This window comes from Micropterus salmoides, unplaced genomic scaffold, assembly GCF_014851395.1.
Source record: "Micropterus salmoides isolate LMB-PRFRI ecotype aquatic unplaced genomic scaffold, ASM1485139v1 Ms_hic_scaffold_6, whole genome shotgun sequence".
NCBI classification, from domain to species: Eukaryota; Metazoa; Chordata; class Actinopteri; order Centrarchiformes; family Centrarchidae; genus Micropterus; species Micropterus salmoides.
This window is the reverse complement of record NW_024044348.1, coordinates 36178549-36190030: the sequence shown is the minus strand read 5'-3', so window position 1 is coordinate 36190030 and position 11482 is coordinate 36178549. Positions and strand designations below refer to the sequence as shown.

The 11482-nt window shown below is 41.0% G+C and overlaps 1 protein-coding gene across 2 annotated transcripts in view; it reads left to right on the top strand.

Annotated features, from left to right (window-relative positions):
* The first annotated feature begins 4170 nt into the window (after positions 1–4170).
* dpy19l3 (dpy-19 like C-mannosyltransferase 3) overlaps positions 4171–11482 on the top strand; it is a 57317-nt gene continuing 50005 nt past the window's right edge. Inside the window, exons 1-3 of one of the 2 annotated variants that reach the window (XM_038700853.1) lie at positions 4171–4364; positions 5021–5147; positions 6017–6144. In XM_038700853.1, coding sequence (XP_038556781.1) covers positions 5030–5147; positions 6017–6144 — 246 coding nt within the window. In that variant the 5' untranslated portion in view covers positions 4171–4364; positions 5021–5029. The remainder of the gene's footprint in view (positions 4365–5020; positions 5148–6016; positions 6145–11482) is intronic. The other variant, XM_038700852.1, reaches the window with a different exon arrangement.

The window sequence follows — 11482 nt, the reverse complement described above, 5'->3', positions numbered from 1 at the left end:
TAATCAGAGATCCCAATTTACAAGAATATAGTGGTTGGAATCAGTACATATAAAATACTTAAAGGCAGGGCCGTAACCAGGGTTTAAAAATCAGTGAAGCCCAGATTTTTTGTTTTTTTAATAGAGCTTATTTACGGTAATTCATACCACAATTACACCTAAAAGTCTTCAGACACAAGTCTTGGTATACTAAATTTCACAAAATGCATTAGGCTGAATTGATATCAAATGTAGCCTCCAACTGTCATCACAGGACTGTTGGAATTACATGCAGACTACATAATGGGCACTATAGTTACTATATGACAACATAAAATACAGCAGGTTAGTGCAGATGCTCTTGATATTACAGCCTAATAATTTGAGGTCATCAGCTGTTTGCACTGTTTCATCACGATTGTAGGAGCTACACTGGTGTGATGCGCGGATCGCCGCTGACAATATCTAAATAATCATGTAGCCTACGCATAAATCATCCACCTGCCCCCCACCAACTAATTATTTTCTCCGGTCCTTTTAACTTTCCAGGTGATTCTTTATTGTGTTGATGTATGAGTGTTTTCTTCGGTTTACTTTCATAATTAGAGAGGCTGCTGTCAGTCATTTTAAACGTTTCCAAGTAATGTCACAGCAAATATTGTGAGACATTTATGCAGCAAAACTAAAAATTTATTATTTATAAACTTGAGAGGACAGACAGAGGAAACTCAATTCAACATTTAGCTGAAATAATTTAGATGCTCTGATGGAGCTCATTATTGACCAGGAGGCTGCTTTACTCCAAACAGTTTCACTGTGTGAACCTGGACTGTGTGTGAGACCTTTTGGATGTGGAGAAGAACAAAGAACATGAATTAACATTAGATTCTGACTGATCCTGTCGGCGTGTTGGGAGATTTAAACATGAAGTTATGCTGCTGTGCCCCGTGCGTAAATGCGCACAGCGTCTCTGTAAACTGGGAGACGCTTCACCTGATTTTCACCCACCTGGAAATTCACAAAACGTTTCACCCAAAATTCTGCCCGCAAACAGCGGTGCTCTCAGTTATTGTACGCACAAAGTTTTCATGTGTTTCCCCAAGACACTGAGCATAGAAGAGTTTTTCAAGTTGAAATGAGGGCTGCAACAGTATAATCAGCTGCACCCACTGGGTCCAAAAGCCTTAATTTAAGCCTGCTTCCCTGCCTCCCATTTGCCTTCTGCCAGATAGCCAGCCACACTTCTATATTCACTACAGCTCACACCATCTACTCTGCCAATATTCCCAAACTTCAACTGCCTCCTGATCTCCAACCCCAGCCATCTCTTTTTCTAATCCCCATTTACAATAAAATACTTTATCTTTAATCATTCCTTGTCTGAGTCCTGCATTTGAGTCCAATCTGATTTAACAGGTGGTGGTGGTGGTAATTGGGTGAAGAGCAAGGGCGGAAGATCTGGATGGATGGGACTTCTGATGAGCTGGATGAACGGGGTGGTGGATGAGAGTTGTATAAATCTGACAATGACAGCTGAAAGCACAAGAGAAAGAAACAGTTTTTAAACTTTGACAGCATTGAGATGATTGGCACACATCCTGAAAAGAATCTTAACAAGATGTTTAATAACCCAACAACCTATGTAACCTGAATAACAATACAGACGTATAAATCGTGACAAAAAATGTGTTGCTGAATTTATTACAGTTCCATGCATGACCAAATACAGTATGTGGTTTGTTTGGATGGTGATGGCACAATGGATAAGACACATGCCTTTGGTGTGAGAGACCCTGTAATGTTTAGCCCCATGGTGGAAGGAAGAGACATGGACTCAGGAGTTCTTCACCTGGTTCTTCAATTCAAGGGTAAATTATTGCAAAAATATATCAAAAATTTAAAAAACAAACAATGAGGAAACTAAGTATAAACTATTCAATTTATCATTATAAGCTAATATTAAACAACACACAAAAAACTATATCAGGCCCTGACTATTGGGCTCTAGCACATGTGCCCTTCCAGGCCAAAGCTGTTCTGCCAGAGGAGCCTCTGCCTCCTTCCTTTCTTCCAGAAGCCCCTCCTACAAGACAAACCAAAGTTAATTGGAAATCAATCAAACAACATTATGCTACCTCAACATTCCCAAACATTTCTGGCTACATCAATACACAATATATCATATCATAAATTCATCTATAAATGAACTGAAATGAAATGACATGAAATGACAAGCCATGTCTCCATTGATGCTAGCCCACATGCTAAAAGTAATGCTTATGCTAAAAGTCCTATGCTAACGCTCATGCTAAAGTTAGCTTAGCATGCCAAGACCAATGCTACCACTGGCTTAAATGAAGGCATGGGGCAGCCCATGACAGACCAGGGTTCGATTCCCACTGTGTCCAGAGGAGTGCAACCTCTGACATGTATAGCAATTGTAAGTCGCTTTGGATAAAAGCGTCAGCTAAATGAATAAATGTAAATGTAACCATCATGTAACTGACAAGACTTCAGCATCTTTTCTTGCAGTATACTGTTGAAAATGCACTGCATGTGGCACATTTTCCTGCTACCAAGAGTGGACAGATGGGCTGCATAATTGTTAATGATCACATAATTTTGACACATCATTCCTGGCTTTTTCTCAGACACAAGTACAATTTGATCTTTTAATGCATTAGTCTGTGTTCTGTTCCGTTTGATATGGACCTGACACTTTTTCCTCCACATTCATATTTCTATTTGTTGAGGCTTTACAAGCCAAATACTGAAGCTGAAGTCTGTTCGTAACAGCTTATCAAGTTAAGGTACTTGTCCATGTTTTCAGAGGTGGATGTGCAGAAATTGGCGAAGCCAATTCAAGTGGATCAAAAATGGAACTTGTCATCCACTTAAGGGAGCAAATGAAAAAGCAGCAGTAGCTACTTGTGACGTGGTGTTCTAAAAGCTGCATCTGGTAAGTTTAACAAAACAATTATCCGAATTTCTTTTGAGACTTTTGATATGAGAAAATTAAATGTATTTAACTGACAGTACTTTGAATACTTTCACTGAGGTTAAAATTAAACACTCAATCATTAAACTTATTTTTCAACTTATTTTCCTGTTAAGGTGGCTGGGTGGTGATAATATGCCCGTGAAATCGTGGATGCAGTGGTCGTTGTCCGACTTATCAGAAATAAAATCAACAAATAAATATATGTGAATGATTTAGCTCATATGTGAGCCCCTAATGTGGTGTGGAAAAATAGACAACTGTTAATGATAATCATGACAAGACAAGCATACCATAGCTGTGCTACTTCCGAAAAGTATGTTTTTTTTCTATTACACCCTACAGACAGTGCGGAATGAACATGCCTGCTAAGAGCCTATAAACTCATTTCTTGACTTGTTCTTAGTCCAAATCATGAAGTAGAAGACATGGGCAAAGCATAATAATTCCTTGGGGTGTAGTTTGCTTGCTGAAGGCACACCTGTAATAAATGAAGAGCCGCTCTGTTGGGGCAACCTGTCACATCTGTCCATGAGCAAAGGGCAATGGTAGGCCCATATTATGTTTTAGTATCACATCACAACTGTGAAATATATTATAACTTAATTACTTTATAGGTAGCCTACCACTGGATGTCATTGTTGATAACTTTGAGGTATGTTTACCAGTAGCCGACTGTACCCTGTAAATATCCAGTATTTACCAAAATAGCCTACTTACAGTACAATTAATTTCTACCTTCCTCTAAAATGCCTAATTGTTTCTCCCTTGTTCCCCGTAGTATGTTTTTCTTCTGCTGTGTCTACATTTCAGTCGCCTACCAATATGAACCAGTAGGCCTAACTATTTTATAAAACACTACACTGTACTTTTTATAATGCCATTTTACTACTTACTCACTTTATGGTGCAGATTTACAGTTCAATTTACACACTCCTCTATGAGATGAAGACATTTTATTGACATGATGCATTTCCTAGCCCCTTACCTCAAAAAGCCTTCTCTACCTTTGGGGACCCCAATTTTTGATTCAGTCTGGCCTCCTTTGTTTTGTCCTGTAATTTTTTTTTATTAATTTTTTTTTACTGCCGTATCAGGTATCCTCCAGCATCCTCCAACAGAAGCAGAGCAGGATAAAGACTCCACTTTTAGCCCAATAGTGGTTTTCTCGCGCTTTTATTTTGAAGGCAGGCTCTCTCCGCCCTTGTGTTCCGGTATTGTCCCGTGGTAAACCCGGTGCTGTATGAAGCTGACCGACGAATTAACGGGAGGGAAAAAAAGAGGAGAGAAAATGAAAGAGCGAGAGGGAGAGAGAGGCAGAGAGAACTAGGGAGGGAGTTAGAGGAGAGCTGTCGGACCATCCTTCCAGTCGCTGCTGTAGAGGAGGGTGAGGCTTATACATGTACCGTTGGCGCAAAATCGTAGCCTATTCGTCTTTGTTGCAGTCAAGACAGAAAGAAAATCTGGCGTCCATAAAGGGACTGCGCCTTTATGCACTCATTATAATAGAGTGGCAGATGTATGTCCGTGCTACACAAAAGGAGTTTAATTACAATACCACATCGTACTTGATGGTACTGTGTCTCGCCATTTGTACAACTACTTCTAAGCTATCCCTTATGATATTTTGTTAGGGACTTGTACATTTGCTGTTATGTTTGTCTTATCTTATCATCCGGCTTAAATTCCGTAGAATTATTGTGACGTTAGTTGTCCAGTGATCTGGTTGCTGTCGGTGGATGGGACGTGATGTGTCACGTTATTGTGGCAGCGACGTGAGCAGCCGCTGTAAGCAGGCCTGTCCGTCCTCCCCATCTATCAGTGTGTGGCACAATGAGAGGCTACAGATGGTCAAGGAAAACAAACAGTGGTGCAGGTCGTTGTTTGCTTTGGCTCACATTGCAGTAGTGCACAGACTGTGTGTGTGTGTGTGTGTGTGTGTGTGTCAGGGCGATCATGCACATGTGTGTATGTGTGTCTTCATTTGGTATCTGCACGCATGAATCATATTTATGCGGGTGATCAGCCACTCTCTGCTTGCAGGGTTTCAACATGACAGCCCTGCGTCAGAGGAAGGGCAGCAAGGGGAAGGAGCCCCCTCTTGTTGCAGAGTTTCCCTCCCAACAGTCCAACTGTTGCAGCGATCATCATCCAGAGATGGTCTTGCGCGGTGAGTGAACCGTACTGTACGCCCACCCAGATGATTTTCCTACAGTTTTGAGCTGCAGCACTATGGCCCAGCGACTGCAGAATGGCCTTTGATCGAAGTGGGAGCATGGTTGGCAGCCAGCCACACTGCTTGAGTGTCCTTAAGCCAGATCCAGCTCCTGGGTCAGTGTATCTGATCCTGACCTCTGAACCTGCTGTGGGTGTACAATGGGAAGGAAGTTCTCAGTGGGGATTTAATGAAATGCCACATTTTCACAACTCTTACAACCTATTGTACCCATGCGTATGCAGTCCTTGTGTTGCATCCTCAGAGGACATCAGGCATAGTGAATAGAAATTTTGTAAGCAGTTTTTCTGCATTTTAGATTCAGATGTCATGTTCAAAGTAACCTGTACGTCACTACTTGACCACTGAACAAAAACCACCTGGTGTGCTTGCTGACTCAGTGGCATGGCTTCCTGCAGCACTGGAACAAAATGCAGCTGTCACAAATGTTCTTAACCTGCAATGACAAATCATAATGTTTGCTCTGAAAAAGGTCTAACACTACAGTGTAGCAACAGAAGGGGAAAAACAGGGCATTTTTACAGCAGACTGTTTGACTTGTCATTGTAGGAAAAGCCCAGGTGTTATTCATAACATTACAATGGCTCTGTTATATTGTCCCACTAAGCCGTGACAGTGAAGCTGCCAGTATTCTTCTTCAGAAGTGCTTGTCGAACGGTCGAATAGGAATCCACCAATTGTGCGTCCGCTTACTATGAATGCCCTCCAGGAGTAACTGTGTGAAAATGTGCACGTGTGTTTTAAAAAGTTATTAACAATTCATTTGACAGCAACAACTTAATGACCCGTTAATGTTCCTGCAGGTGATTGGTCATGGGGGGCAATAATCTGGACATCAGTTGGTTGGTCTGTGTCCGTTGGTCTTGGCCTGCTGTGCTGTATCTACATGGCCACACTACATGAGAACGACCTGTGGTTCTCCAACATCAAGGTAAAGCACCGAATGTTCGGCTACCAAAATGAATCGGCCGAAAAGAACAAAAAAGCACTTTCGGTGTTCTCAAGTCACAAGACTGACTAAATTTTAAGGGACAGTTAGGTTGAAATTGTCGGCAGTGTGGAAACATTTTAAAGTGTCCGAGAAAGACACAAAAATCGTTGTGCTGAACTGTCTCCTAGCACATCCACTCCATCTGTGGCGGACTTCTTAGAAAAGGCAACAAAGGGTCTAACCCGCTTTTAGTGTTTCTGTCACTCCTTTGGTAGCAGCCGTTTAAGCTAGATGCACCTAAATTTGTAGTGCACATGTATTCAGGCCTTTATGGTAAATCCACTGAGACAGACGAGTGCGAGCTGACAGGCAGGTTGAGTATGAGAGCAGTATGAGAGTCCTACCTGAAGAGAGGCTGTGAAGTCTTCATGTTACGCGATACGAGAACCACATACAACATTATTTATCAAATTGGGTCGGACTTGATGAATTTAGCATGAGGATAGACATGTGACAACGTCCGCTTTTCAAAATAAGGTGTCTATACAGTATGGAAATAAGATTAATTGGATTATATTTACACGAAGTATAAAACATATTACATGTGTACATTAAAAGTAAATGGACACGTGTAATTTACTTTACCGGAACCTTTGGGCCTCGGACCCACCCACCATAGTCTCTACAAATCCTGTGGGAAACACTGAGGAAAAATCACATTTTGACTACTTAATTTATGCAATGTTAAAAAAAAAAGGCAAAATAAATGGAAAAAAATGTGAATTTTCAGAGCACACATACCAGACACACTGCTGAAGGATAAGAGTGGATTGTGTAACAATAATGTTTGGAAGACATGGACTGGCAACAGGGATCACATTTTGAAGGAGGAAATAATTGAGACTCAAGAAACGTATGGTAATTCCTAATTCACAAAAAGACACTAGCAATTAAGACTTTGTAGTTGGTGCTCCACAAGTTATTGTAACCTATGTAAACTTTGCCTCTAGCAGGATAAATTGTCAGTCACAGATTTTTTAAGTGAATTTTGTGACTTACTCTTTATACCAGCTTTGAGCAAAACAAGTGTTGCTGTTAACTAGAGGTTGTGAATGTTAACAGCAGGTACATGTTAAATATTTACTGCAAATTGTTATGTGATGACTTGTTGCCAAGCCCTTTGTCTGCTATCATGTACCATAATGTAAATGTCTCAGTGGTTTAGTAAGAACTGTAAACATACTGGCTGAATGTCTCACTGACAATTTAACACCAAGTATCGCCGCTGAGTTTGAGCCAGCCGAGGAAGAGTATCTGAGAATGTTAAAAACACATGGACCGTTTTATCTCTGCTATGAGACACTTGGCTGGATTTACGTGTGTGACACTTTCATAAGGTTATCTAAGGATTTGACGTCCATGGGTAAGAGTCATCAACCACATCACAGATGGAAAATGTCTCCTGGTTTTAACATTTAAAAGCAAAAAAATTCCACACACGTTCTCTGCTTATCTCTGGAGGAAATGGAGCTTTGACGTAAGTGCCAATCAGACACGTCCCCTCATCCAGTTTTCTCGGTAAAATGGCATGCAAACACGTCATAAACACTTCATCCTGAAATGGGATGATTGTTTTTTCATGCACTGCAGAGGGCTGGCTTTCATGCACGTTAAATGAACCACATGAAGTCCTGAAACACCAGGGCAACTGGTGGTTACACAGTCCTTTTTATAGTCTGTTCAGTGTTCTACAGCAACAGAACATTGTGCCCTGCCAGATATGATGTCATTTTTAAATCCCCCTTCCACAGCTTCACCAGCGTTCTGGTTCAGACTGAGATATATACATAGCAGATTTGGATCTTGTTGACATGGCAGAACAGATTGCTCTGTCAGAGGCATAACTGGGGCAAAATGTAAATTAACACTGTTGCTGTTTGTTGTTTTTGCCTCATTTAGCAGTGCGGTAACAGTCATTTGTTTAGGTAGATGTGTGTGTGAGTCAAACGAACCAAGGAATGTTGTAGGATGAATTTTTGTATAAATATTCTTCTGAAGGTTTGTACCATGGCTAGGGATTCGTTTGACTCACACACAGACTACAAGCCACAGTTCTGATCCATATTCTGTGTGGGGAAAAAATCAATATGGCTGTCCAAAACTTATCTTTCCTAGTAATTCTCTGTCCCTCCATGTGTGCTCCATGCTCGTGTTCCTGTAGTGTGACCCGATCCTTTCATGCAAGCTAGCTAGCTAGGTTCCCTATTCACATAGCTACTTTTAGTAGCTTTCAAATATGAATTCCACTCAGATACTGTACGCATCCCTAACCATAGCAGAACTCCCCTTCTTGTTCTGAAAAATACATTTAGATAGAGTGCACAAAATCAGAAATGATAAATGACTTTGTGTACTTATATTTACATTTACTCATTTGGCAGACGCTTTCATCTAAAGCGACTTTCACATGGTGACAGGTGTTAAAGTGATCTAGAGGATGTAGATGTAACACTGGTGATTTCAGGTTAGTCCTAGCCGTGTTCCCACCTAAGGAACTATCCTCCGGAACTAGGAACCTTTGGAGGAACTCAGTGCGTTTCCACCGAAGGGACCAGGGTATAAATTTAGTTCTAGGGTCTTTATTTTACCCCCCAAAAAGTCACTGCTTGGGGGGTTAGTGGTTTCCAAAAGTAGAGGTACTTTGGGGGGTGGGGCTTGCCTTGCAGTGAATTTGAGAATGAGCGAGTAGAGGCTACTGGCTTTAAGTCGAGCATGTCAGCTGTTTTTCTACGACTGCTCCTCTCTCTTCCACCATTCTATGCTAACCAATAAATCACAATCAACAGTCAGATAGCCTCTGATTTTTTCTGGCCCTCCCTCCAAAAGTTATTTATCAGTTTTAGAACACAACTAAAGACTTATAAGTTATGTTATAGCCTACTGTTAACATGTTTAATCGGTTATTAAATACATCCTGGATATAAAAAATTTAAACTAAAATGCAATCACAGTTTAAAATTATGAAAAATAAAAACATTAACAGAACAATTTACTTTTAAAACAAAACATACTAACCGGCTCAAATATGACGTGCTCTCTCTTTCTGACAGCCATTTAATAAACTACACAGAGCAGCGGATACAAGTCGCCTCTATCCTGATTGACAGGTTGCCATGGTAGCGACCTGTCTATTTCCCCCTAAATGGGACCATAATTTACTCAATGAATATCATGTTGTGTTGAAGAATACTTGAAACTAGCGACTGAGACTATAAACTTGGAAAAGAAAGGACGGAGGTGACTGGAGGAGCTGAGGTTAGTAAAGCTAATTAGTGATGTAAACTAGTCCTTTTAAGCTAACGAGGAGACGTTTCTTTTTGGATTTTAATGTGCAAATAAAATGCAGCTCAGAAGGGAGGAGGTTTCTCATGTTGCCTATTTTTTATATAAATGTCTACAGATAAATGTCAGAAGCTGTAAAATGAAGACACAAAAGGCAAACAGTCGTATCTATAATGATTCTGAGGTCATATTAACAGGGTTTTTCTGCCGTTAAGGCTTAGGGGTGACGCCCAAAACATGCGGTTCCATCACTGTAAAATCACTGTGGAGCAACAGAACCAACCAAATTACTTTCTCCAGATCTAAAGGTTGGAGTTCCTCCAGCAGACTGATCTTTGGGTGTTGTTTATTTATCTGCTCTGGCTTTTCCAACTATTTGTTCAGAGATATGGTGAAAATAATGGCCCAAGATGATGTGAAATTACTTTTTTTTTTTCCTTGGGGGAGCACCCCCAAATCCCCCGACCAACACCAAAACATTCATCTAAAGCTCACATTAAACTGGGAAAACACTGCAGTTTGAAGCTATTCTAAGGTGCATCGCATGCTCATGGACACAAGAGCAATGTTGCTGAGATATGGTGTGTTTTTATTATCAGACATAAATTTGGCTTCACCTCCGCTGCACAACTCCATCCTTGGGGAAACACTGAAGTTTACTTGTTTTGTGAAGTGTGACTATTTTTCCGGGGGGTGGGGCAGTCAGGCAGACACAGACGTGAGTCCTGCAGCTGATCAGCAGCTCTTGTCAGCTGGAAATGTTTTAATAACCTTCCAAACTGTCACAATTTTATTTTTGTGTTGCTTTCTCTGCGCTGGAGTTATTTTAAGAACTTTGTGGCTTTATCCAGTTTGTTGTTAAATTTGTAACGATCTTTATCGTGTGTCTCTTCATTATACTCCCACACAAAAAAAGCTGCTTTAATGGTCAAGCAAAGCCTATAGATTTTCATTATATTCTAATCAAATCTGATGTTCATTTATACATTTTGCTCATGGATAGTGGTTACTAAATAATGTTGCCTGTGCATCGCTTTGTACGGCGTACAGGCCCACAGCCTACGGAGACCACAGTGGAAACGCACACAACAGTGGGCTGAAGGAACCTTTTAGTTCCTTGAAAAGAGATCTGGGGACTTTAAAGTCCCTGTTACTTTTGGTGGAAACGCTGCTAGAATGTCCTAGAAAGTTTGAGTCTCACTGTTTGGTGGGCGTTGTTCTCTGCCCCCAGGTAGTGATGAATCAAAATGAGTGTAATACCAGATGGCAGAGTTTCATCTGTAAATATTCGTTCAGATTTTGTAGAAGCATTATCCTTGTAACAGAATGGACTTTTCTTTTTGTGTAAAACAGAAGGGAGAGTGAGGAATCAAACACAACAACTGAGCAGGCAGGCCCTCAAAAATCCACGGCGCAGAACTTGTCTCATCTTTTGGCAGTAACTCGCAGTGCCAGCCAGGTGCTTCATCTGTTTTTCATGCAAATGTGCAGTGCACCCTGACATAGAGGCAATCTGCACAGGATAATTTGTGAATTTTTGTCGTAGCGAGACAAAGCAGCACATCCAGTTAATTGATAAATGGAATCCGTACAGACACAGTTTGTGTTCCTGTGCTGTTTTTTCAGTGAATGTGTGTGAGGGGGAGACAGATGCTTTCATCTATAATAAATGCAGGTCACTTTACAAGCCTGGAGAACATTTCCCCGAAATGTTCCCGCATAAGTGGGCTCCTGGCTGACATCATCACACGTTGCACGCATGCTGTGTGTGTGTGTGTGTGTAAAGTGTTTCCTTCTGTTAATGCTATCAGTGCCTCTGTCTAAGACTCTGTTCTCACAGACCAGGGCTAAATCTGAAAAAATGCCATTTACATGTGAAAACAACGTGGGTCCACGGAACTTTTTGTGAACCGACAATCCCACATTCCACTTCACACAGTACTTGGCCAGGTGTGTGGAAGTCAGAAAGTAAGCTGGGTTTGAACTTCTCTCTCAA